Source organism: Thunnus thynnus, chromosome 12 (assembly GCF_963924715.1).
Source record: "Thunnus thynnus chromosome 12, fThuThy2.1, whole genome shotgun sequence".
NCBI lineage: Eukaryota > Metazoa > Chordata > Actinopteri > Scombriformes > Scombridae > Thunnus > Thunnus thynnus.
In genome coordinates this window covers 18949060-18975948 of record NC_089528.1, presented here as the reverse complement: position 1 = coordinate 18975948, position 26889 = coordinate 18949060, and the positions used below count along the sequence as shown (strand labels likewise).

Genomic DNA, 26889 nt, shown 5'->3' with positions numbered 1-26889 from the left:
CATGGGGTGAAATCTTTGAAATCGTCCTCCTACCCTTGATCTTAAGGTTGCCCGTGGTCTTCTGGTCTCCACACACACAGCTATAATCTCCACTGTCTTCTGGCACCACTTTGTTGATCAGAAGTTCATTCACTAAGGCCGTCTGCTTCATCTGGTACTTTTTTCCAGACTTCAAGACTTGTGTTCCCTTCTTCCACTCCACAGGCACTCCGGGTTTAGAGATCTCACATCGCAGAGTAACACTGGCTCCCTCTTCAGCATCCTGACCCTGAAGCTTCTGTTTGAAGGTCACTGGTTGGGCTGAGCATTTATTAGTTAGTTAGTAACCAGTGGCAGACAAATAAGAAACAAGACTAGGTCAAAACCTAGTATATGGCTGGACTGTGTATGGTCAGTGTGTGAAATTGTGGCCAATTTGTTACAGGCATAGTCAGTGGTAGTGTCTATAATGTGAATTCCTGAATATTAAATGATCATCTGCAATTTTCTGAAGTGGTCCCAGTAATATTTGCCGATAAAGTGTACTGAAGAAGCATATCACATGACATGGTTAAACTACATTTGAGTCAAAAAGAAAAGGTTATGAATGCAGTTGCAAGAACAATACTTTCCAATCATATCTTGGGATGTTTGATTTGAAAGAGAACTTATTTTAATTCTAATTACAACTATTCTATCTGTTAACTCTCCCTTCTCTTTCATCTGTTTCACTCTGTGGGTGTCGCTCGTTTTTCACTCTGTATAAAGTGTTTTGACAGAATGATTTTTATCTGAGGTGCTTTAACTGTGTGCTCTCTCTCATGCTTGATGAGGCTGCGGTGGAAATTATAAATGAAAGTTTTAACCGCATTTTGAGTGCGAATTCAGGAGGCTTATCTCTGCCTGGTTACCACAGTTACAGTCAAATCAAGCGCACCTGCAGAGCAGCCACCCCACACTAAACTGATATAACAGCTACATATACGAGTCGCATGTTTTACGTGTTTTAATGCTACTGTTCATCGTTTGTGATGTGAGAACATCAGAGAAATACAAAGCTGGTGTCCCGGTATAAGTTAAGTTATAAAATCCAAATGCAGCGCGGAGCGTCTCTCCTGCCAGCTGCTGACAGCTCTGCCAGCCAGAGAGTTGATCACACTGGACGGTAGAGGAGGAGACAGTAGAGACACTCATACATATCTGTTTAAACAGGAGTTTAGCTGACATTGCTGCATTTAGCACCGGAGCTGAGAGTGTCAGAGCTCAGAGCAGGAAACACAGTCACTCTGTGTCACTTTGCTATCCTCTACTTCCATCATCTTACGCCGATTCATTTTGAAAGAGCAACGGCCAACGAGGAAACTCCAACACTGACCAATGGCTGACCAATGGTGTGATTTCATCACTCACTCGGGCACTCACTCAGTTACTCAGTCACTCACGGACAACCATGGTTATAGGGCTGGTCCATGGCCAGTCCAGCCAACAATACAGGAAAATAAAAGTGGGACAAATTACATTTAGTTCCACTTACGTACATAGTGCCACACAACTGCAAAACCTGCCACAAATACATTTAAAAAACATTGAAAACACAAAAAAACAAACACTGGCAGGTGGCAGTGCAGACATAATGACATGCTGACACTAGAACAAACATGTCCACATATGCACATATAAAAATCTGTTCTATGAATTTTTCTAAAAAAGTTTCACAGATCAACTCTTTAAAAATCCTCTTCCTACCCTTGATCTTGAGGCTGGCTGTGGTATTCTGGTCTCCACAAACACAGCTGTAGTCTCCACTGTCTTCTGGCACCACTTTTTTGATAAGGAGCTCATTCACAGAGGCCGTCTGCTTCATCTCATACTTTTCTCCAGACTTCAGTACTTGCGTTCCCTTCTTCCACTCCACTGGGACTCCAGGTTTAGAGATCTCACAGCGTAGACTGATGTCAGCTCCCTCCTCAGCTTCCTTGCTCTCCAACTTCTGTTTGAAGGTCACTGGTTGGGCTAAGTATTTATGAGTTGGTTAGCAATCGGTTGCATGCCATTACATACAACAGAAAAAACTGTATATACGGTATATGGATAAAACTGGTACAAAAAAACAAATACTGCAATCCATGATAACATGTAGACTCCAAAACCAACATGACATACGTACATATGAACAGCTGATCTATACAGTTTTTAGGTTCTGTGGAACAACTCTTTGAAAATTTGGCCTCCTACCCTTGATCTTCAGGCTGGCTGTGGTCTTCTGGTCTCCACAGACACAGCTGTAGTCTCCACTGTCTTCTGGCACCACTTTGTTGATCAGGAGCTCATTCACAGCGGCCGTCTGCTTCATCTGGTACCTTTCTCCAGACTTCAGTACTTGCGTTCCCCTCTTCCACTCCACTGAGACTCCAGGTTTAGAGATCGCACAGCGCAGAATAATGTCAGCTCCCTCCTCAGCCTCCTGGCTCTCTAACTTCTCTTTGAAGGTCACTGGTTGGGCTAAGTATTTATTTGTGGGTTAGAATCAGTCGCAAACAAACAAATAAAAAAAAAAAACAAGGACAGACTTGATATCACTGATATAAAACATCTGTAACCAGGTCCAACCAAAATTATACAGTTGCAGAGCTGTTGTGCCAGCAATGTCAGCGCTACATTTCTGGCTCTGCAGTTCCAGTCCTGCAGAAGTGTTAAAAATGCAGCAGCTATTACTACTTTGCTTTTAGGTGACTGCATCAGATGTTTGCATCTGTAGGTCTAAAGTATGGTTACTATTACTTTCCTTTCCTTTTAAGAGCACAGATTGGCATGTATAGAACTGGTCTGACAATGACTGAACAGCTCCCCAGTGTGGATAATCTAAAGCCTGCTAAACATAAATGTCTTTGAGAAGTTAAAAGCCATTTCCACAAGTTGCTTTACATCGAAAACAATACCAGAAATGCAAAATACTATAATACATAGTACTCTAATAAAATCAATTACAAAAACTGGAAGAATAAAAAAATGACAAGTTGCAGTCCAGACACTACAATGTCTAAATATATAACATGAAAACCTTTTGCATACAGTTTTCAAAAATGATTATCAAATTTTTTAAATCCTCTTCCTACCCTTAATGTTGAGACTGGCTGTGGTCTTCTGGTCTCCACACATGCAGCTGTAGTCTCCACTGTCTTCTGGCACCACTTTAGCAATGTGGAGCTCATTCACAGAGGCCGTCTGCTTCATCTGGTACTTTTCTCCAGACGTCAGGACTTGTGTTCCTTTCTTCCACTCCACTAGGACTCCAGGTTTAGAGATCTCACAACGAAGAACAATGTCAGCTCCCTCCTCAGCTTCCTGGCTCTCTAGCTTCTGTATAAAGGTCGGCGGTAATGCTGTACAACCAAGTTTTCATAACTTGTCATAATCAGGTGAAATTTTCGCAAAGAAAGTTTCACAAAGAAAAAAAAACTACAAAGGCAACAGAAGTGGACTTCTTTTGAGAAATACAGCATAATACATCACTTGTGTTTTGTAAATATAAAACTGCTGTGTAGTACTGTAAAAGTAGGCATTTTTATACAACATTAATAAAACTATACGTATCCTCCCTTAACACTTTTTAAATAATGTTAGTGATTGATATCATAACTGTTTATTGTCTACTCCATTTGTTCTGAACATACTTTAATCATGAATCCATACCATTGACTTTCACGGTTGCAGATGTCTTCTGGTCCCCACACACGCAAAAGTACTCTCCGCTATCTTCAACCTTCAAACTCTTGATCTGAAGCTCACAAGAGGTCTCCTTCTGCTTCATCTCATACTTCTCTCCAGCTATCAGAATTTCAGAGCCTTTCTTCCACTGAACGTCGGCCGCAGATTTTGATAACTCACAGCAAAGTGTCACAGTCTCCCCTTCCTTTTTATCCTGGTTCTTGAGCTTCTCTACAAAGCTGGCAGGCAGGGCTGAAATAAAACAAACAAAGACTTGATTATATTAAATAGGTTGTTGCATTTCGTTGGGTTGTGATGAAGGATGGGAAATTATTACAGGTGAAGATGATGGATGATTTGACGTGCTCTAGTCAACTGATGTTAGCTTTTTGAACCCAAAAATTATTCCAACAGTTTGGCTGATCTTCTTTTTGTTGAAGGTTAAAGGGGACTTATTTTCAGTCATATATGTATATAATGGTACAATGTCAGATGCTGTACAACCAAGTTTTCATAACTTGTCAAAATCAGGTGAAATCGTTTGGTTTCACAAAGAAAAAAAAACTACAAAGGCAACAGAAGTGGACTTCTTTTGAGAAATACCACATAATACATCACTTGTGTTTTGTAAATATAAAACTTCTGTGTAGTACTGTCAAAGTAGGCATTTTTATATAACATTAATAAAACTATATGTATCCTCCCTTAACACTTTTTAAATAATGTTAGTGATTGATATCATAACTGTTGTCTACTCCATTTGTTCTGAACAGACTTCAATCATGAATCCATACCATTGACTTTCACGGTTGCAGATGTCTTCTGGTCCCCACACACGCAAAAGTACTCTCCACTATCTTCAACCTTCAAACTCTTGATCTGAAGCTCACAAGAGGTCTCCTTCTGCTTCATCTCATACTTCTCTCCAGCTATCAGATTTTCAGAGCCTTTCTTCCACTGAACGTCGGCCGCAGATTTTGATAACTCACAGCAAAGTGTCACAGTCTCCCCTTCCTTTTTATCCTGGTTCTTGAGCTTCTTTACAAAGCTGGCAGGCAGAGCTGAAATAAAACAAACAAAGACTTGATTATATTAAATAGGTTGTTGCATTTCGTTGGGTTGTGATGAAGGATGGGGAATTATTACAGGTGAAGATGATGGATGATTTGACGTGCTCCAGTCGACTGATGTTAGCTTTTTGAACCCAAAAAATATTCCAACAGTTTGGCTGATCTTTTTGTTGAAGGTTAAAGGGGACATATTTTCAGTCATATATGTATATAATGGTACAATGTCAGATGTTGCAACAACAGAAATGGTGCCTGAGTCCCTGGGAGTCAGCTCTCTTACAGTAAGAGAGTGGAAACCCCCCTCTAGAACCTGAATGTCATTGAGGGGGCTTGACTGCAGAGGGGTGTGATCTAAGCACCACTGTACATGAGGCAGATCAGTGGGACTGACACGACAAACAAATGTAGCATACTATGAGCCAAGTCAGCATGGAACTCACTACATATGGCACGACCAATTCAAAGAGGTGCAAAAAAACATAAATACATACAGTACCTATATTAAAATACTTCATGAAGGAAATGGGGCTATACAGTAGAAATTCAGGTGTTTAGGGTTACAATCTGAGAGACCTACAATGTATGTTGCTAAACACATTAAAAGTGGAATTATCTCAGATTAATCCTTCAGAATATTTCATTCCAGATATCAGATATTGAAGGTTCTTCTTCTATTCAACAGGATGAAAGGTAAGACATACTAGACATTTAATATTCAATTACCTCTTCATACACTATTCAAAAACTTATACAAACGTATACACATACAGTACATACTTATGTTCTTACCTTTGACTGTCACCTTTGCCATGGTCTTGGCAGTGCCCACGTCACAAGTGTAGATATCCGTATCTTTTTCCTCCAGGTGTTTGATGGTGAGAGTTAAGACACCCTCCTTCTGGGACATCTCATAATGACCTCCAGCCTTGAGCTCTGTGTGACCTTTAAGCCATATCACTCTGGATGGGGTTTGTGCAGTCTCACATTGCAAGGTCACAGAGCTCTTCTCATCTGCTTGGCTGTCCTTTAGTTCTTTAGTGAAGTTATGGATTGGCTCTGTAAAAAATAAAGAATCCTTTTTAAGATTTTAGGCACCATACGAGATTGTAGGATAAATATAAGGTTTCAAAAAATTTGATTATCCTTTAAATTATTCTGTATTTGGTACAGATATTGATTAGCTTTTTTACTGTAATCCCTAAATAAATTATTTCTGTCTTACCCTTGATCTCCAGCTTGGCCTTGGTGGTTGCACCTCCAACAACTTCACAACTGTACTCTCCAGAGTCTTGAGCAGAGACATTATGGATGATCAACTTCATGACCTTATCCTCTTGGCTGATGTCATACTTCTGGCTCTTCTTGATAACTTTGCTTTCCTTGGTCCACCTTACAGTCGAAGTAGCGTGTGTCACTTCACAAGTAAATACAGCTTCTTCCCCTTGAACAGCACTAACATTCTGTAGTTCCTTTGACACAGATGAAGCTTTTCCTGTAACAAGGGACCATAACATGTTTGACATTTGTCACGGTTCACTCTCATTATTTTAACATATCAATCCATTCATAATTTTGTAAGATAACTTACCTTCTACTGTTAATGTTGTTTTAGAGCTCAGGTCTTTAATGTTGAAGACCACCTCTCCAGTATCAGCAGGGGTGACATCCTTAATGGTCAGCATGTACTTGCGTCCTTTACTAGAGACCTTGAAGCGGCCCTCATTTTTAATTGTTTGGCCATTAAGAGTCCAGGAGCACTCATCTGTGCTCTCACGAGATAAGATGCACTCAAAGCTACATGTCTCTCCCTCATTCACCTCAGCTGACTTCAGCCATTTGGTAATTCCAATGCCAATTTCTAGGACAGAGAGGAGAGGTGTATTATTCAGCTGCTATATATCTCAGATAACACTGTATATATATATATACGTTGTGGTAACAAAACCTACCTCTTACAGTGACCTTTGACTTAGAAACTTCAGTTCCAAGATCACAACTATACTCTCCAGCATCTTCTTTGGTGACGTCCTTGATGATCAATCCCAAAGACTTGCCTGTGTGAAGGAGCTCATACTTTGGTCCAGCCTTCAAAACTTTACCATCTTTCTTCCATGTGGGAGAAACCCTGGGCTTGGAGGCCTCACATGCCAGAGTTATCATGCCTTTCTCCTCTCCAACGACATCGTCTAGAGACTTGAGGAACACAGCACGCTTCTCTGGAGGGTAATTGAGAAAGTAAAGAATGACTGGAGGATATATTATGTTCTCAACTTTTGGATTGACTGGAATAAGCCCAACATACCATTTATATTCCCTTAAATAATCTGATTATTACTGGCTTTTGTAAACCGATTTCTGAAATATCACATGAATGAGAAACTTGGTCCTTTATCAGGTTAAGAGAGAAACCTTTTTTTGTCCTTGTCAACTTGAGTTCTTACCTTTAACTTTCAGTGTGACAGACTCTTTCAATTTGCGGACTTGAAAGGTGATAGTTCCCCCGTCCTGAGGTGCCAAGTTCTTAAGTGAGAGCTTGTGAACTTTTCCCTCATGGGTTATGGTGTTGACTTCATTAGTGCAGAGCACCTTGTCATTCAGAAGCCATTGTACCTCTTCATCTTCATAGTTAATCTCACATGTAAACATTGCATCGCTGTCTTCATCAACCTCTGTGTCAGCCAAGTGCTTGGTGATCTTCATTTCACGCACTACACAGAAGAAACAAGACGCGGTCTTAGTTTTAAGGCCCACTATATTCAAGTGTCACTCTTTAACAGATGTTTTATGTAATGGTTGTATTTCAAAGGTGCAAACTGTACCTTCAACAGTAAGGTTGCCTTTGGTCTCAGCAGGTCCGGACTGACAGCGGTACTCTCCAGTGTCTTCCTCAGTCAACCTTTGAATGGTAAGTTGAGCCCTTGTAGTGTCTTTCTTCATGTTATACTTGTCTGATGCTGTCAAAGGTACCTGACCTTTGAACCAATGAATCTCTTTGGGCAATGCAGAAAATTTGCAGGTGAGTATGGCTGAGCTTTTCTCCTTCGCCTTCACATCTTTGATGGGCTCTGCAATCTCAAGTGGACGCTCTAAATGTGAGGAACAGTATGAAATTAGAATCAAATTAATTATGCTGGATATATTTACAGTAGTACACAAGTTATTGTGGCCAACTGTGTCATATACATCAGATTAGACACTTTTACCTTTGACTGTGAGCTGGGCTAAAGACTTGCTCTTTCCAGCTGTAAACTGCACAGGTCCTGTCATGGATGCTTTGGTCTTTTTGAAAGTGAGACGGTGCATTGTTCCCTCTTTCTCCATCTCAACATCAGCGCCCTCCTGCACAGCAACTCCATCCAGAGTCCAAGCAGGAGGTTTCACCAGGTCCACACTGATTTCAACTTCAAAGACAGCTGCAAAGGGTTCTGTCACTTCTACTGAACTAAGCTCCCGCACAATGCTTATGGACTGCTCTGTAGGCATCATGAAACAAGAATGGTTTGGTTAGAAGTCATTAATATGATAAAATAAAATAACAACATAATAAATGTAATGTTGCTTTATACTAAAGGACCATACTGGTGGTTCTGTCTTTTTTAATGAGTAAAAATCTTCATTTCAGATGATAGAAAACAAACAAACAAACAACAACAACAAAAAAAAACAGTATCCTTTAATGGGTTCATGGGCAAAAATGCTATGCATACCAATCAGTGTGGTCCTTTAACAGTACCTAAATATCATAAGAAGAATAACGCATATATGATTACTTTCATAGTAATTTAAGGACACATTACAGTCCCTGATTTTGGACCTAGAACACCACCTAAATCCCCAGAGCTTACTATTAATTAACTGGGGATACTATTAGGGCTGCTCAATTATGGCAAAAATCATTATCATGATTATTTTGGTCAATATTGAGATCATGATTATTTAACATGATTACTCACTGACTTTGGAAACATCATGCATTTATTGAACTTAAAAAAAAACATAATGCCTTATAATAATAATAATAATAATAATAATAATAATAATAATAATAATAATAATAATAATAATAATAATAATAATAATAACTATAAAGACTTGTTTAATATATGATGTGTATTATAATGTCATTTTATATAATGGTATACAAAATGTGAGAAAGGATTGCTGAAATGCAACTCTAATCCTTTTTGGCCGCTGGCCAAGCACTGGTACCAAAACAGCATGGACAGACCTGCATCAAATTCGGCAGCGAATCAAACTCAGCAGCTAACTTGACCGGGTTTTCGCAAACAATGGCTCACATGACTGCAGTGAGCTGAACTAAACATGCCTGGCTGAGAGTGAGTTTGGGCTTTTAGGGAGGGGCGAACATGCACCACTGTAAAGGAACGGAGTGCACTGGATTTATAACACAAGACAAAAATGGAGCATCATTGCAAAACGGAATGTGGCACACTAATCATTTGATCTCAATTATCTTGTTTTCATAAACATTGGAAGATAAAATCATAATTGAAAATAAAATTTGATTAATTGCCCAGCCCTAGATACTATCACTATCAACAACATCAATGAATATTACTTTAGCAACATCTGTAATCAATCTGATAATCCATTATTAAAGTTTACATGTTAGAAACTATATTGACTTACACTTGACAGTGTAACACAATTACTATACATGCAGAGCACATCACACGGTAATGATCAATGTGAAACTTCTACAATTATTTTTTCGTTCCTATTTTAAAACCTCTATACACCCATGTTACACAGATGTTTTTCATAAATTTTGGCTGACTGAACATACAGTACACAGGTTGTGTCTAACTGACATCTCACTGTGTATGTTTTGTTGCACTTGCCACTAATGTTATTATTTACACCTGTACTTTTCCTACTGTGACACGTCAAAATGTCTTCTATGGTAATAACTTCAGCCTAAGCAAAGTTCAGATCAATCAGATTAACTGAAAACATCTGTGTGGGTTACTCAACTATCTGTGGTAATATAGTTTTGTTAATTCCTTTCTTGTATGAATAATTTGAATTTACGATTTTTATGTTAATTCATCTACTAGGTAAGGCATGTTACAAAATGGCTGAGAAATGCATCAACATTATGTTCCCATTTTGCCATTAGTATCATACGTATACTTAGGATAGTACTAGACAGACAGACAGATATATGCATATACAAATACCTCATTGACTAGGAGATTGATGGCTTGTTTTGTGTAAATACTTTGAGTATGTATATGTATTTATAAAGTCATATACATTAATGCCCTACAATTGATAAACCTGACACTAAGTTCACAATCAACGTTTGTCATCCTCCATTGTGTTACCTTCCACAAGCAGTTTACAGGATGTCTTGTCATCAATGGCGTCACAGGTGTACGTGTCTTCGTCCCCAGTGTCCACATCATTGATGGTGAGTTTTCGGTACACATCTTCACTTTTGATCTCATACTTCTTGCTGGGTTCGAGCTCCATCTTGTTCTTGTACCACTTCACCTTTGCACTAGCACGTGACACTTGGCATTCAAGATGACCACGATGCTTATACATCGCTATCTTATCCCTGAGTTTCTTCACAAACTTGACAGGCAGCTCTACAGCAATAATAACATCAAATCAATGAAAACTATCATGTATGCCACAAAGGAACATTAAAGGCAACCAATGCCAAGCCCTTGCCGAAGCCTTTACCCAAGTGCAATATATGACAAGCAACTTCCATAATTAAATTATGTGACAGCCAAAGCAAATGGGGCTAAAATGGCACATCATGTCATTTCCAACATTTTTTTGCATAAGCTTAAGCAGATAGCAAGTAACTTGACACACTACATTAAATAGGAATGGCTGTGTGCCAATCATTTTTGTTTGTATGTCAGTTGCTGTTTGATTGCAATCAGCCAGCCACTGAAATAGACACAAGGAAAATGCATGTTCATGACACTTAGAGCAACTTATGGTCAACTGATTTAAGCTGTCACAGAATCTGTGCTTCTAACATAATTTAGATTTTTTTCATAGACCTCATACTTCTAGAAGACTTACAATCATCAACTGAACCCAAACTGTCTAAAAGCACTGGACTAATGTCTTCTCTATAGACCACAGAGGCTTACCTTTGTTCAATCAAGAAGGAAAGATATGACAAAACTCCTGAAAAATAATCCTAAACCTTTTTCTTGTAAAACCCCAAAAGAGTTGTGTTCCCTTTGCCATCAGGTCTCAATGAGGCGTAACAATGTACAAGCAAGTTGCAACTGGATTTTCTACATCACCTGACTGACTGTTGTCAGAATTTTGCATGGCATTAACTCTTTCTTTTATTTAACTTTAGTCTGGCCTTTTACATTTGCTTTACTATGTGTAATTATTTGAACAAAATTATATATAATCTGCCACTTTATAACCAAATAATCTGTTGAAGTAGTGACTGTTTAAATCTTAAAGAAAGTGAGGTTTTATGTGCATAAACATTCAATTATTTGCAACTTCCTGACAGATTTTGTCATAATGAATAGAATTAATCCATTTGCAATCACCACTTAAACATTGTCACATATTAGTAAATTAGTTAATCCATGCAACAATATACAATATATACTGTTATGCAATTTCAACATCGAGTTAGATATTTTTACCTTTCACTTTAAGTTGTGCAGTTGAAGAGGCCTTCTCAGCTGTAAATTTAATCTCACCCATATCTTCTGGGGAAACAGACTTAAACAGCAGCACATAGGTTCTGCCTGTGTTAAGGAGCAGACAGTTTATAGTAACAAAATGTCATTATCATTTATCATAAGTGATGTTTAATTATTCAGATAATTCCTGTGACATTGCATGAATGTACAGATAGTGGAATCACTTTTTTTCTATTTCTTGAGCCTTTACCTTCTTGTCTCATCTTGATGTTGTCACTGACTTTGAGTTTAGTATTTCCTTTATACCACTGGCAGTCCACTTCATCATGTGAGATTTCACAGACAAATGCAGCATTCTCCTTCTCCATCACCTCCACATCCACCAGCTTCTTAACAATCTTAATGTCTCTGGCTGCAGTAGGGAAAATATTTTTAGAGAACCTTTTGTGATATGTTGACTAATACAATGTCAGTGCTGATTGTAAAATGCTGGAAATTGTAAAAGTAATAAATAAACACTGATTAATCAAGGTTTTCCCTGGGTGATTGTCTATTCAAAACTGATTCTCGATTGAATGAATAGAAAAGGGGGCTCTATCTTCAGTCTCTTGCTCCAGTATACTGTGTGCCAAACCATTGACTGGTGTCCTTAGTCCAATGAAATACAATATGAAACATAACTGGCAGATAAGATAAATGGTCCGCAGCCTTTTTATTTTAAAAAGTTAACTGCATTAATTAATTAATTAATTTGAAAGCTTCTTAGAGTCTCCTACGATCTCTACATCTTTGTACAAGATGCTAAGCAGGCGCAGGGTTTTTGAGGTGAAACAGACTGAGCACTGAGTTATTTTTGTCACCTCAGAGTTGGTGTAAGCTGTTTAATGTTGCAGTGCGTGTTGGTCAGCCAGTCTCGTTTGTTACTGCTGATCGCTGCTGTGCTAACCTTATTCTCTGAGTGACGGCGTAGAAAGTTAACAATATACTTCATGTTCGTCTTGCAAAGGTAATTATCTAGTCATTAGATCAAAAAATGCAGTGGTTGCAAGCATTTTCTGATGAAGATGAACTACAAGATAACTCTAGTGTGTGCACCCTGTTGACTGTCCAGGTGCTGCACTGCCCTCGCAGTTGAGTTCCGCCTTTGTCATTTTGTCAACATCACATGTTGGAATTTTCAACAAAGGTGGCAGCCAGTAATACAAAGGCTGCCCACCTTTGAGTTAAACAGGCAGGGAAAACCCTGTTAATGGTACCTGAATGATGTGACATGCTTAATAATTACCATGAACAGTGAGCTTGGCAGAGGTGTTATCATCAGTAGTGCGACAGATGTAAGTGCCTGCATCTTCAGGGGTGCATTTGTTGAGGACCAAAGTACGTTTTCGGCCCAAGGAATGGATGCCAAAGTTCTTCCCCGGTTTCAGTTCCACATCATCCTGCAGATTAATTATTTTTCAAAATGTTACATATGTCTTGTATTCTCTTTCATGCCTTATTTTGGTCACTAAAACTGTATAGTAAAAATCTCATTATTTTACTCTGCAGACAGTAATTCAGACAGCAATTATGGCTTCTCACCTTGAACCATTTAACGTCTGCATTTGTTCTGGACACTTCACATTCAAAAGTAACCTTCTCCTTCTCAGGAACACTGATATCCATTATGGGCTTGGAAATCATAGCAGGAGGTTCTGTAGAATCAACAGGAGGTGGTTAAAAAGTGACTATGCAGACTTGCTACTAATTATGCAACTAAATGACTAACAGGAAGCAGCCATTACCTGTGACAATCAGTTTGCCAGAAGTATGAACGCCATCTGCTTGGAAGGCAAAAGTCCCTGCATCCTCTCTCTTCAGATTGGACAACGTAAGGGCGTGCTTTTTATCCAGAGCTGTGATGCGGCAGTTGGGCCCTGACTTAATCTTGGCCCCATCCCTGGTCCAGAAGCCTTCAACATCAGCCTGGCTGAGTTCTACCTCAAGAGTTACTGTCTCTGTCTCATGTGCCTTGGTTTCTGTTAGGCCTTTTATTACCAAGATTTTCTTCACTGAAGGGAAGAGGAAATGTTTGAGTGTTAACATGCAAGGTTTCTTAGCTTTTAACTCAAAATTTACATTCAACTACACATTACTGGAAAATGATGACCTCCTTTTTAGGGTCAAGGAATGTCCTTAAATACTTTATATTTTATCTTAAAAAACTCTAAAAATCTTACTCTCCACACTGAGCTTGGCCTGGGTCTTGTCATCCAGAGTTTCACAGGAGTAGATGCCACGGTCAGCATAAGTCACACTCTTGAAGACCAAAGCCTGCTTGGCTCCGTCTACCCGAATCTCCATGTTTCCTGCAGGCTGCAGCACTACACTGTTCTTCATCCACCTGACTTCATCTGATGCCTTACTGAGCTCCACCTCCAGCTTCACTTCACTCTGCTCATCCACTGTCAGGTTCTCCAGCTTTTTCTTAAATGTCACAGGCTCATCTGATAGGGACGTCAAAATGTTGAGGAGAATAAGGATATTACAATACTTGTTCATAAAAAACAGATATTGTCACAATAAATGCATATTCTTACGTTGCACTTGCAGGGTAGCTTTGCAGCTTTTGCCTTCTGCATCAATGCTAATCTCTCCAGCATCTTTTTCGGTGACAGAGATGATGGTGACTGAGTGCCTGTCACCACCATGCTCAATCTTATACTTAGGCCCAGTAGTGATGGGTATGTTGTTGTGGAACCATTTAATATTGACGTCCGCTGGGGTGACAGCGCACTTGAAAATGGCCTCTTTTCCCTCCATTGCAGCCACATTGTTCAGTTTGGCAGTGATCCTCACTAATCTGGGTGCTGAAAGGAATGAGTCACATCAAATAAAGCAGACTGATATGAAATAAAATATGGATGAAATAAAAGTTTTCACCCAGCAACTGTTTACTGATTTAACAGTTACTTACCTTTTGCAGAGACTTTAGCAGAAGTCTTGTCATTTTTACATTCACAGCTGTATTCTCCTTCATCTTCCTTAGTCATGCCAGTCACAGTGAGAACCCGCCTTGCACCATCTGTCTTGATGCAGTACCTGCCACCAGGTTTAATCTCAGAACCACCATGATGCCAGACAACATCCCCTGAGGCTTGGTTTAATTCACACGTCAGGCTTAGGTTACTTCCCAACTCCACCGTAGCAGGTTTCAAAGGAACAACAAACTTCAAAGCTAACTCTGCGATAAAAATATGGGAGTTAGATATCAAAACAAAATCTGGCATCTGCAGAAGTCTATGAAGCAGTTCTCAGAATTTTAAAGACATTTCTAAGAAAGCTGACTTACCTTTAACCTGGACTTTGAACTCTAGTTTGTCTTCAGCAGTTTGACAAGAGTATGTTCCACTGTCTTTGGATTCAGCGGATTTTACTATCAGAGTACGAGAAAGGCCATCTTTTTTCATTTCATACTTGCTGCTCTCCTTGAGCGCCACACCATCTCTAAACCACCTCACACTAGCACTCTCTGTGGTCAGCTCAGTGGTCAATACAATGTTTTCACTTGCTTGAACAATACAGGTGTCCTGGACAGACTTCTTCTGGAACATGGCAGATACTTCTACAGAGAAGCAAGAACATATTTTTGTGCTTTGTGCAGAGAATAATCAATATTAGGAAAAACGATTTATGTTTTAAGTATATCTTACCTGCCGTCTGCAGCTTAAATACCAGCTTTTCTGTTCCAGCCTCACATGTGTATTCTCCAGCATCTTTTCTCTCCATTTTTTCTATCACCAGCTCACGACTCCTGCCCTTTGTCTCCATGTGGACCGTTTTGCTGGAGGTCAGCAGCTTGCCATCCTTGTACCACTTTACCTCAGCCTTGGAATCAGAAACCTCACAGCTCAGAGTGGCTTTCTTGGAGAGAGTAGCTTTCACCTCCTTCTGGACTGACTCCTTGTTAGAGAAGCCAGCCGTGGCTTCTGTAGTGCAAATTTAAAAAATAGTGTAAATAAATGCTAACATATCAGTGATGAGGAAAAGCACACACACAGCCAAAATCTCTCAGCATTGACCAGACTCAATAAATAAAGTACAACAAAATACAACAAAATAGATAAATTGAACACACAGTGCTACAAAACAAATAAGATAAAACACATTTGATAAAGCCAGTGCATGAAGTTATGTTGTGCAGATATTTATAATTCATATTTGCATACACTTATCCCGCCTACCTGCCACCTGTATCTTGAAAGCCAGTTTCTCAGTCCCAGCCTCACAGATGTACTCTCCGGCATCCTTCTTCACCACACTGTCTATCACCAGCTGTCGACTCTTACCCTTCGACTCTGCATGTATTGTCTTGCTGGAAGTCAGGAGCTTGCCATCCTTGTACCACTTCACTTCTGTCTTGGAATCAGCTACCTCGCAGCTCAAAGTGGCTTTCTGGGAGCTAGTGACTTTCACCTCCTTCTGAACTGTGTCCTTGTTGGAGAAGGCTGACTTGGGTTGAACCTCTGCAGAGATAATAAAGAAGAATGTCACAACATTGTAAACTCATTAAAATACGACAAAAACTACTCTTTAGAATGATGCAAACCAAAATATAACCAGGAAAACTGACTATAACCACAACATAACAGAGACTAAATCAATTGGACAAATGTGCAGTACCACTGAGCCCAGCACACAGTTTTGTGCAGACACATAAATTAAACAACTAAAAATATTACAAAGAATGAAAATATGCATATGTGTGATACTAGTAACACACTAAAACGTTCACAGTTCCAACAAAAGCAGCATTTAAGCAAAACTAAAAACTGAAATCCTCTACGACTGCTGTTTTTCTTTTTCTTTCTTTCTTCTTCACCCATAATCTTCAGACAGACAGACAGAAACACAAACAAATTAAAACATCTGCACAAATCACAGCACTCTGACATATAATATTTGCTTTGATGTCCTCATACCTGTCACCTGTACTTTAAATTCCAATTTATCAGTTCCAACTTCACACATGTACACTCCTGCATCTTTCTTCTCCAGGCTGCTGAGCACCAGTAGACGACTCTTGCCCTTAGACTCCATCTGAACTGCTCTACTTGGACTCAGCAGTTTGCCATCCTTGTACCACTTTACCTCTGTCTTGTTATCGACTACCTCACAGCTTAGAGTGGTTTTCTGGGAGAGAGTGGCTTTTACCTCCTTCTGGACAGACTCTTTATTGAGGAAAGCAGATTTAGCCTGGACTTCTGCAGAAGTAGAGGGGAGGTATAGTAGCAGTACAATTACCAATACAAAAATGGCCAGAACACTAAAACCACAGCACAGATACCACTTTGTATGAATTGGACAAACACAAGAAAACTTTATAGATGTAAAACACAGAGCCATAAACTATATTGAAGGATGTCAAATTGAGAGACAAGCTTTGCAGACATAAAGTGAAAGCATATTGTATATCTGAAGGTAGCCACGGAAAGGGCACCACGGAGACGTCAGTAACAATTCATTTCAGACTGAAAAAAACAATTTACAACAAATCTACTCGGACTGGAAGACCAAACAGAAAACAACCTGACGAACAACAGAACCACAAAACACCAGAATTTCCTCAGCAAACAAATACGCCAAGAAATTCAGAGCCGGAAGCTCAGTAGCACATAAGAGCAACAAAACCCCAAATAGTCACATACTGTAATTTCAATTATTACCTAATAACATGAGAATCAAACATCAACATCAACATTGCACCTTTGAGCAAAGCATGCAAAATATCTCATAACTGAAGTGACCAACAATGCAACCAAAATTCATTATTCACAATGACATTTACAATCACAGCCACAGACTCAAATACGAAACACAAAATATTCTCCAGTTTCCCATAGTTAATGTATTCATCTCTTTAAAAAACAAGCTAGCAGAGAACATAAAATGACCACTTAAATGATTTGTCATTCTCAGTGTTTATAAAACATGTTTTAAAGAATTATGCAATCAGAATGAGTAAAGAACATTTATTTCAAAAATTTTGATTGCCTACTTTTTTTTTTTTTTTAATTTTCATGTTTTTTACAGTTCAATTAACATTGTATGAGACAGTCATCAAAACTAGGTTTCAACTAAAATGCATCTGGTATTTATGTTTTATATGCTATGCCCTGGAAATAACAGTAATTGGAGTTTATCCCTTTCTCTTACCTGCCACCTGGAGTTTGAAGACCAGCTTCTCAGTCCCAACCTCACAGATGTACTCTCCACCATCCTTCTTCTCCATACTCTCTATCACCAGCTGGCGACTCTTGCCCTTCGACTCTACATGTATTGCCTTGCCGGTGGTAAGCAGCTTTCCATCTTTGTACCATTTTACCTCTGTCTTGGAATCAGCTACCTCACAGCTAAGAGTGGCTTTCTGGGAGAGAGTGGCTTTCACCTCCTTCTGGACAGATTCTTTACTGAAGAAGGCTGACTGGGCCTCTGATGGAGGAGGCATGTAGGGGAAAATATCAGGTGCTATTCATTCAGAGCTTACTACTAAACATCCAATAAGTAATGATTGCTGTGTGATTATTATATGGTGTCTTACCTGCCACATGTATCTTAAAGGCCAGCTTCTCAGTCCCAGCCTCACAGATGTACTCTCCACCATCCTTCTTCTCCACACTGTCTATCACCAGCTGGCGACTCTTGCCCTTCGACTCTACATGTATTGCCTTGCCGGTGGTAAGCAGCTTTCCATCTTTGTACCATTTCACCTCTGTCTTGGAATCAGCTACCTCACAGCTAAGAGTGGCTTTCTGGGAGAGAGTGGCTTTCACTTCCTTCTGGACAGATTCTTTACTGAAGAAGGCTGACTGGGCCTCTGATGGAGGAGGCATGTAGGGGAAAATATCAGGTGCTATTCATTCAGAGCTTTCTACTAAACAGTCAACAAGTAATGATTGCTGTGTGATTATTATATGGTGTCTTACCTGCCACATGTATCTTAAAGGCCAGTTTCTCAGTCCCAGCCTCACAGATGTACTCTCCAGCATCCTTCTTCTCCACACTGTCTATCACCAGCTGGCGACTCTTACCCTTCGACTCTGCATGTATTGTCTTGCCGGAAGTCAGCAGCTTGCCATCTTTGTACCATTTCACCTCTGTCTTGGAATCAGCTACCTCGCAGCTCAGAGTGGCTTTCTGGGAAAGAGTGGCTTTCACCTCCCTCTGGACTGATTCTTTGTTGAAGAATGAAACCTGGGGCTCTGAGGGTAAAGTTAATTAGAAATGTTATACAGTGTCATTATGGGCACTGTTAAACATTTATAATAGAGGCTACATTATATATATTAGAAACAGTATAACTATAAAACAGTATATTCTTTAGCTTGATAAAAGCAGACATACACCTCAGGATTGAAGATTTAAAGTGATACAATCTGAGTAAATTGCAACAAATTTGATTATTCAGTTTTTGATTATTCATTTATCATGGCAGGCATATTTCAACAAGACTTATCAGCAGATTATTTGAAAGAATTAAAATTGTACAACATCCGAAATAAATATTGTAAAAACTTAGCTAAATGTGTGGTAATTAACTCTCTCTAATATTCATAGCTCATAGACACTGACAGTAATTGTGTGCATATAATTGATCACATGTTCAGTTCTACCTGACACGAATATCTTGAAGACCAGCTTATCTCCTCCAGCTTCGCAAGTATACTCTCCAGCATCCTTCTTCTCCACCTTTTCAATCACCAGCTGACGGGTATTGCCTTTGGATTCTGAGTATATCGTCCTACTGGATATCAACAGCTTGCCGTCTTTGTACCATTTTACCTCTGTCTTGCTATCAGACACATTGCAACTAAGAGTGGCTTTTTGGGAGAAAGTAGCTTTCACCTCCTGCTGGACTGACTCCTTGTTGGAGAAGGCAGCTTGGGCTTGAGTTTCTGAAAGAAAAAGAATGTTTCCTATAATTCAGTCTGCAACGTGGAGTCAAGTGTTGAGAAGACAACAAAATTACAAAGCTATTCCATGTCCTGCAGATGCATCATACAGTCTTACCTTTTATCTTGACCTGGAATGTGACTTTGTCTGCTGCTGTCTCACAGGAGTAATGTCCTTCGTCACTTTTCTTGGCACTCTTGATAATGAGTTTCCTTTGAGTCCCTTTGGAGATCATGGTAGTTCTTTGGTCCTCAGTGATCTCCACTTGATCTTTTCTCCACAAAACGGTTGCGCTGGCAGGAGAAACCTCACAGCTCAGCTCAAGATCTCCTTTAAGGGACGATGACAGTCCCATGGGACCTCTGGCCTTGTTCAAAAACTTAGCAGGTTCATCTTAGAAAAGACAAGATGGAAAAGTCTTAAGTCTTAAGTTATTTAGTTTTTTATTCATGCATCTTTGTTTGTTGATAAGGAATGTATCTGAAATTGTAGGTTTTTTTAATCAAAGCATCTCATGTGTAGGAAGACACTTTTTTTTCCTGTATTTGATGGCTCATAAGCACTATGCTAGCAGCCATCAGAGCAGGTCTATCATGTGGTATGACACACACTGTCTGCATTATGAGGGCTGGAGGCTATACTACAGGCTCTAACCCTAACCCCCATGCTACACATGTTGCACAAATTGAGCACAGCCCTCTTTGTGACATAATCTTTGCAATGAGCAAGACACAAAGGTGGCATTTAACAAAACTTTTGCTTCACATGCCAATAACCTCAACACATGTTTGAACAGTCCATGGCAGACAGATTGTCGACTCTGTGCTGTGAACACAGAGTAAAACTGTATAGCTGTACTATGTGCCAGTGATTTTGATGAGTGTACCTTTAAGAGTGAGTTGCAGGGACATCCTGTCTTCAGCTAAAACACACTCATAGATGCCCACATCTTCCTCTGTAACATTGTGTATCATCAGGATCCTCTTGCGTTCAGACATCACATATTCATACTTCTTGCCCATTTTTAACTCCCGCCCATTTTTCATCCAAACCACCTGAAGAAACAAACAGGGAACGGATTACTAAAATATGCACAATAGTAAGTAAGTGTTTGGATTAAAAGAGTACCTGAATTTTCTACTAGTGTAAAATACCAGTTGGTTTTTCAATCGTGCATACTTCTAAAGTTAAAGGTACATTAAAAGAATATGTGAGAAAAAGTAAAGCTGGAAATGATGTATTTTCCCATCACAAACCTGTGCATCATAATCTGACACCTCAGCAGTCAGCTGAGCAGTGGCTTGGGCACTGCAGGTCACCACCTCCAGCTGATCTGACTTATTAGTGAACCTAACAGGAGGGACTAAAACAATATGTATGTCAGGTATGAAGGCATTACTGCTTTGCTTTTCACAACAAATTAAAATGTACAGTACCAGTCAAAAGTTTGGACATCCCTTACCATTCACTTGAATGAGAAAATCTGTCCAAACTTTTGACTGGTACTGTATGTAAAAAACAGCCTTGTATCAGTAGGATTTAGAGCATTTTTCTGTTTTACTGGCTATGTTGAAGTGCATACCCTTCACAGAGAGGATGCAACTGCTCTCTGAGCCTCCACCCACAAACTTGACTTCATTTCCATTCATTTCCATGGTCACGACTCGTATGAGCAGAGTGTGTACGTTCTTGGACCTGGTGATGAGGTAGTCGCCTCCACTGCGCAGGAGGCGGCCATTTAGAGACCAAAAGCCAGAACAGGCAGCAGACAGCTCCAGAGAGAGAGAGAACTCCTCTCCAAAGACTGCAGTGCTGTTCACCAGGCCTTTCCTGATTTCTGCAGTTGGTTCTGAAGGAAAAAGACAAACAACACATGAGATAAGGTTTAAAGTAGTCCATGTAGTCAGTATAGTGGCATACAACAATGGCATCTAGCCATGAATGACAAATATCAGAAGACATCAGTCTTACCAAGGTAGAAGCTTCCAGGCACTTCCAGGTAGGGACTCTGGCCAAAGTCATTGATAGCAGAGATACGGAATTGGTAGCTGGCTTCCTCAGCAAAGCTGTTGATAGTGATCTCTGTTGAGGTAACTGTTTTTCCGGCATTGCACCTCTGCCATGTCTGAGTGCCAACCTTCCTCCTCTCCACAATGTAGCCCTTGATGGGCACGGGGCGGTCACTGTCAGGAGGAGACCACTGAATGGTGAGGGATGAGTCAGTCTTGTTCTGCACCACAGCATCAACTGGGGGATCGGGAGGATGCTTCCTTGCAGCTAGAGCAGAAAGAGTGACAATCATGCTGTTTATATGACCAGATGAGTGTTGAGTGATTGTAGTAAAATACTCAGTTTTACTTTACTTAGTTGTCCATCATTCCTCTCAGTTATGTTAACATTTTGTTTAACAGCTTAATTAATAAAAAATATCAACATATATCAACATAGCTTCACAACAAAGTCCACATAAGTGATCAGATCAGGTTTATTACATGTTTATCCCATTTTTCTAAACCATTTAAGGTAGATGAATCAAAGGCACTCCAAAGCCATATTTAAGCTCAAAATCTTTTGTTGGAACACATCCATTTTAAAACAATTGTGTGCTATACATATGCTGAAGAACACCTACATTTTATACTCCTTCACTACTTGACTCATTGCAGCACTGCCTTTTGGTTTTTCTATCTGAACTACTTTTTTTTAGAGGTGAAAATAATAACAATCACATCCAAAATGTAAATTGTATCAGTCCAAGTTGTTTTGAAAGTAATGATTTCTTTTATATTTTATATATGTTGCCTTTAAGTAAAGGTATAAAGGTATGACTTTTATATTTTGCTCTAATCCATGTAGGTGCTATATGGGTTGGGACAACAACAATACAATTAATACAAGACAATTAAGAGAATCACCAGAAATATTGCTCAGTCTGCTGCGTATAGTTATCTGTAATTTAAAACTTAAAGCCAAATACAAACTGTCCTGACCCTAACCCTCACACATATGGTTTTGCAAGTAAGTCAAAACAACAGAATTAGTTTGTGATAACATTTCCCCAGGTCTTATCCTCACCAGTGACAGAGAATCGAGTGGAGGTCTTGCAGTCTCCAGCCACAAAGGCCACCTCTCCTGAGTCATCTGCCTGGCACTCTCTAATTGTGAGAGTGTACTGTCTGAGCATGCAGGCAATGGAAATGCGGGAATCTTCCTTTAGTTTCTCGCCATTGCGGGTCCAGTATGCATCAGGGCAGGGATGCTCCAGCTCCACACAGAAGATGACAGTGTCACTGACAGGAACTACTGTCCTCCGAGGAAGCTTCTTAGTAATGTTGCCTGGGATATGGGACGAAGTAGATGTTACATAAAGAAATGCATTTAGTAGCGTAGGAGACACACTGACAAAACTTCCACTAGGGGACAACAGAAATTTCCAGGGAACAGATATGATGTTGATTCAAACTGTAACATGTCCTTGTTTCTAGCAGTATATTTAATAAGGCTGCATTAATTACACTTGATAATAGCATTGTGATACACAGACATAAGATTTAACAATAAATGAAGTGGAAAAAATAAGAAAGTCTCAATCATACCTAGGACAGTGAGCTCAGCCACAGTGCGACTGCCCTCTTTCATCTCGCAGATATAAACACCATCATCGTTGGTGGTGACATTGTGTATAGTGAGACGACGCAGGCTGCCTTCTTCCTCAATACGATACTTAGAACTTTGTTCCAGACGCGTTTCTTCCATAAACCAGTTGGCCTGGCTGGCACTAAGAGGCACCTCACACATCAGTGTGGCTGAAGTTTTCTCTTGAACCTCCACATCTTGCAGCTTCCTCCTAAATGGCACCTTTGGCTCTGACACAGTGAAGAAGAAAAGAACCTTCAAGTTATATGACCATACAATATCAATTATTTGTAAGCATATTTTACAATACTGACAACAATTTCTAACTGTGACTTTGGTTTTAGTTTAAGCGAGTGCACTGTTAAAATAAAGTCATAGAAACCTTAAAACTTGTGTTGAGATAGGTTATCCATCACAATGGACATTTTATTTGTTAAATACTTGGCTAAAGTTACATTATTTTCCAATGGTTATGCATTCTGACAAAGCCAATAGGCAATATTTGAGAATTTGCTGAAACAATGGTTTCAATGCATAAAAGTTCCAAATTGACATTATCCTTTTTATGAGGTGTTTGTATGGTTTAGCAATTGCTATCTGGAAGGAAATAAAAATGTGGGATGTTCTGGCAAATGGTTGTAAAATAAATGATTAATAATTTGTAAAGTTCATTAGCTAAATAATGCAAAACACAGTGTGCTTAAAGATGCAAAATATGTAATGTCACAGAAAATTGTATTTATTGCAGTGCAGAACTTTTACATATCAATTAATGTCTGTTACATTCAAGCCCTCGCCAAACGAGTTCACACAATGCTGATTAAGACTGTCACCACCAGGTAAATCTCTGTATTTCACAGTATACAGAATTTTAAAATCTGGTGTCGGTGGTGACATTCCCACACTGGACACATGAATGCATACTGCGTACGCTGTACGGGCAGAGTATGCGCACCAGAGACTTCCACTGGCCAAGTGGCTAAGTTCTGGTTAGGCTGACTTGGACGGGGATAAAATAATTTCATTGTGTGGCTCTTCTAGACTTTCAAAATGTTATTGGACCGAATAGATCAAATTCTGATAGTGAAACAGGTCATTTTACGGGGGTTGTATGACGCTCAAAACAATTTATCCACTGTTTCACAGCAGTAACAGCAGTGACGGAGTAGGCTACAGCGGAGCCTATGACATAAGCACTAGGGGTGGGAATCTTTGGGAATCTCACAATTCGATTCAATTCCCATTGATGTCCGATTCAATTCATAATCAATTCTCAATTGAATGAATAGAAAAGGGGGGAAGGGGGGCTATATTCAGTCTCTTACTCCGTATACTGTGCACCAAACCATTCACTGGTCCTTAGTCTAGTGAAATACAATATGAAACATAACTGGCAGATAAGATAAATGGTCCGCAGCCTTTTCATTTAAAAAAGTTAACTGCATTAATGAATTAATTAATTAATGTGAAAGCATCTTAGAGCCTCCTGCCTGTATGAGAATAACAAAATGAAAGGGAGGCGGAGTGCTCTACTGTGTTGTTATGTCTCCGGCAGTGGAGGGCAGCCTCTCTGCTGCACTGTTAGCTCTGGGGAAAGACATCGTTGTCCAATACACAGAGTCATTTTCTTCACCTCAGATTTTGTTTAAGTTGTTTGTGCTGCAGTATGTGTTGGTCAGCCAATCTCATTTGTTACTGCTGGAGTTTGCTGCTTCGCTCCACTAATGTTAGTCTCTGAGTGACAGTGTAGAAAGTTCACAATATCTAGCCTACTTCACATTTGTCTCGCAAAGGTAATTATTTAGACATTAAATCAAAAAACATGCTTGGAACCGCTGCCAATGAATGCAGAATTGTCCACGTCCGCATCGGGATGCATCTTAGAATCGATTTTTCTCCCTCACCCCTAATAAGCACGTGTAAACAGTGGTTTTGTAATTACTCTCATTGCCAGAAGGGGAAGATAAAAGTCCTGTACTCCTGTGGACTAAAGGTTATAAGATGCTCACCACAACCACCTCATATTTCAGTGGGGGTTGCACAGTACATCTTGTACATTTCCCCTACTTGTGTGTTGTGGGTTTTCTTACCGTGTTATAATGCACCGTAAACAAGAGTTACTATTTCAAAATGCCAGCAATTCTCAGCCAACAGTTTAAACAGTGGATACTTCAGGAACCAAGTGTTGAAACATGTGGAACTCTCCTTTGAGTTATGGGAGAAGTCCACTGGGTTCAGAAAATCATTCGAAGTATCCACATAATATAGCTAAATGTAATGTTTACATTAAAATATTTACAATATTTCCTATATTGTACCTTCCAAAGGACAAATGAGATGTTCAATGGCTTGATAGTTCAATATTTGTACTTAGAGAATATTAGGTTCCACAAAAAAACAAACAGTCACACACTAGAGGAAATCAAAGTATGTGAGATACAGAATAGCCTTAGATCATAAATTACTCAAAAGCTTTGACACAGAACACCATCAACCATTAAAAGTTTACTTTGTTCATTAGTATTTTAAAAAATAAGTAGTTTCCTACATTATCTGTCCAGTAATGTGTCTGACCTTTTTTTTTTTGGCCAAGACCTGATATAAAAGTATATAAAAGTGATGTACATTAATTCAATGTAAAGATGTTAAATTTAGTTTTTTGTATACAATGTTTTGTCTGTTTTGTTGCTGTTTGTTGCTGTTTTTCCAATGTACAATGTGGTTGTACTTGTGTATCAAAAGGAACTGTAGCACTGTAGTGTATTTGTTACCATTTTTTCTTCTATTTACTGTTTTTTCTCTTTTTATTCAGTTCTGTAGATGATGAACTGTATTTAATTGCACTTATGAACACTGAAAGGCAAAAATTCATAGACCTCTCTGATGCAAAGCTTCAGCTTAAATCCAACTTACTCACAAACTGCAGGGCAAACATCAGAGGCATCCTTGGTCTTTCACTACAATGAACAGCTACATCAGTGCCAAAGCCTTCACTATTAAAATTAATTAAGATCAATTACTGACACACTAATTTCATCCTTTTGCCAATTTCTACCCAAGGGAAGTTACACCAGCAGCGGTGCCAATGTGCTCCTGTAAGTGAGTGATCATCTTAGCAACTGTGAACTACTCATCACCAGCAGAAAATAGATGCAACACTACACCTTCCTTCAGAGGATGGGCCAGAATTCAACCTTGTTGTGAAAATTGCCAAACACATTTTGAGAGGTTTAAAAGAAGCTTTAGTACAGAGATGTGAACACATCCAGTACTGCAGTTGCCAGAGTTTATCCTGTGAATGTAGCTTATTCTTCTGTGCTACAGACCTCCATTTCTATTGTGATTAAATAAACAGACATTATCTATACTGTTGCACCGGGTGACCTATTCATTTATTACAATGAACATGGGCAATGTAGTTTATTTTGAGTCAGTCTTGCATCTGCTGCTGTAAATATTCACTGGAGCACCAAATGTGTATTAATCCATAGCTGAAAATAGTTCCTAACCAAGGCACTATTTATTCCTGTTTGAGTAATGTTTTATAAGGACCACGGTGCCCAGCTGTTTTAGGAAATTACTAAGCCTTTTTCTGTAAATGACACTATATATTTGTAGCCATTTTTAATGATTTCAGCAGGAACAAATGGGCTTAAGGCTCTGCCACAGGAATGCTTGGGAAGTTGGAAACTATTGAGAGGCAGTCTAATAAACCGTTGGTTTTGGTCTTTTTGAAGGGATTTAACGTCAGCTTTATCCTTTAATCTCTCCCTGTACATATTAGGAAGATGTTGTAAATGCCAGCCATAAAATGGTCTAGTCTGTCAGCATCTACAGTGTTATAACTGCAGACAAATGATGCATTAAATTCATGAACGTGTCTCTAATGAAAGCTCACTTGGAGA

At 39.3% G+C, this 26889-nt stretch overlaps 1 protein-coding gene across 45 annotated transcripts in view; it reads right to left on the bottom strand.

Moving 5' to 3' along the window:
* Nucleotides 1-26889, bottom strand: part of obscnb (obscurin, cytoskeletal calmodulin and titin-interacting RhoGEF b) — a 67725-nt gene that overhangs the window by 38025 nt on the left and 2811 nt on the right. For 38 of the 45 annotated variants that reach the window (XR_010930954.1, XM_067606095.1, XM_067606099.1 and 35 more), the window contains exons 3-39: nt 22945-23214; nt 22424-22684; nt 21320-21625; nt 20931-21197; nt 20605-20711; nt 20235-20403; nt 19466-19741; nt 19069-19350; nt 18382-18657; nt 17997-18272; nt 17612-17887; nt 16378-16659; nt 15640-15921; nt 15109-15384; nt 14748-15020; nt 14373-14639; nt 13996-14265; nt 13636-13902; nt 13201-13467; nt 12998-13110; nt 12702-12855; nt 11667-11828; nt 11417-11521; nt 10106-10372; nt 7961-8230; nt 7577-7843; nt 7199-7465; nt 6707-6973; nt 6346-6615; nt 5980-6249; nt 5547-5813; nt 4482-4748; nt 3673-3939; nt 3096-3362; nt 2215-2481; nt 1726-1992; nt 34-300 (exon numbers count right to left, since the gene is read on the bottom strand). Coding sequence is in view for 44 of the 45 variants with exons in the window: in XM_067606095.1 (XP_067462196.1) it covers nt 34-300; nt 1726-1992; nt 2215-2481; nt 3096-3362; nt 3673-3939; nt 4482-4748; nt 5547-5813; nt 5980-6249; nt 6346-6615; nt 6707-6973; nt 7199-7465; nt 7577-7843; nt 7961-8230; nt 10106-10372; nt 11417-11521; nt 11667-11828; nt 12702-12855; nt 12998-13110; nt 13201-13467; nt 13636-13902; nt 13996-14265; nt 14373-14639; nt 14748-15020; nt 15109-15384; nt 15640-15921; nt 16378-16659; nt 17612-17887; nt 17997-18272; nt 18382-18657; nt 19069-19350; nt 19466-19741; nt 20235-20403; nt 20605-20711; nt 20931-21197; nt 21320-21625; nt 22424-22684; nt 22945-23214 (9231 nt within the window). In the remaining variant the exon portion in view is untranslated. The remainder of the gene's footprint in view (nt 1-33; nt 301-1725; nt 1993-2214; nt 2482-3095; nt 3363-3672; nt 3940-4481; nt 4749-5546; nt 5814-5979; nt 6250-6345; nt 6616-6706; nt 6974-7198; nt 7466-7576; nt 7844-7960; nt 8231-10105; nt 10373-11416; nt 11522-11666; nt 11829-12701; nt 12856-12997; nt 13111-13200; nt 13468-13635; nt 13903-13995; nt 14266-14372; nt 14640-14747; nt 15021-15108; nt 15385-15639; nt 15922-16377; nt 16660-17611; nt 17888-17996; nt 18273-18381; nt 18658-19068; nt 19351-19465; nt 19742-20234; nt 20404-20604; nt 20712-20930; nt 21198-21319; nt 21626-22423; nt 22685-22944; nt 23215-26889) is intronic. The other 7 variants (XM_067606129.1, XM_067606135.1, XM_067606140.1 and 4 more) reach the window with 5 other exon arrangements.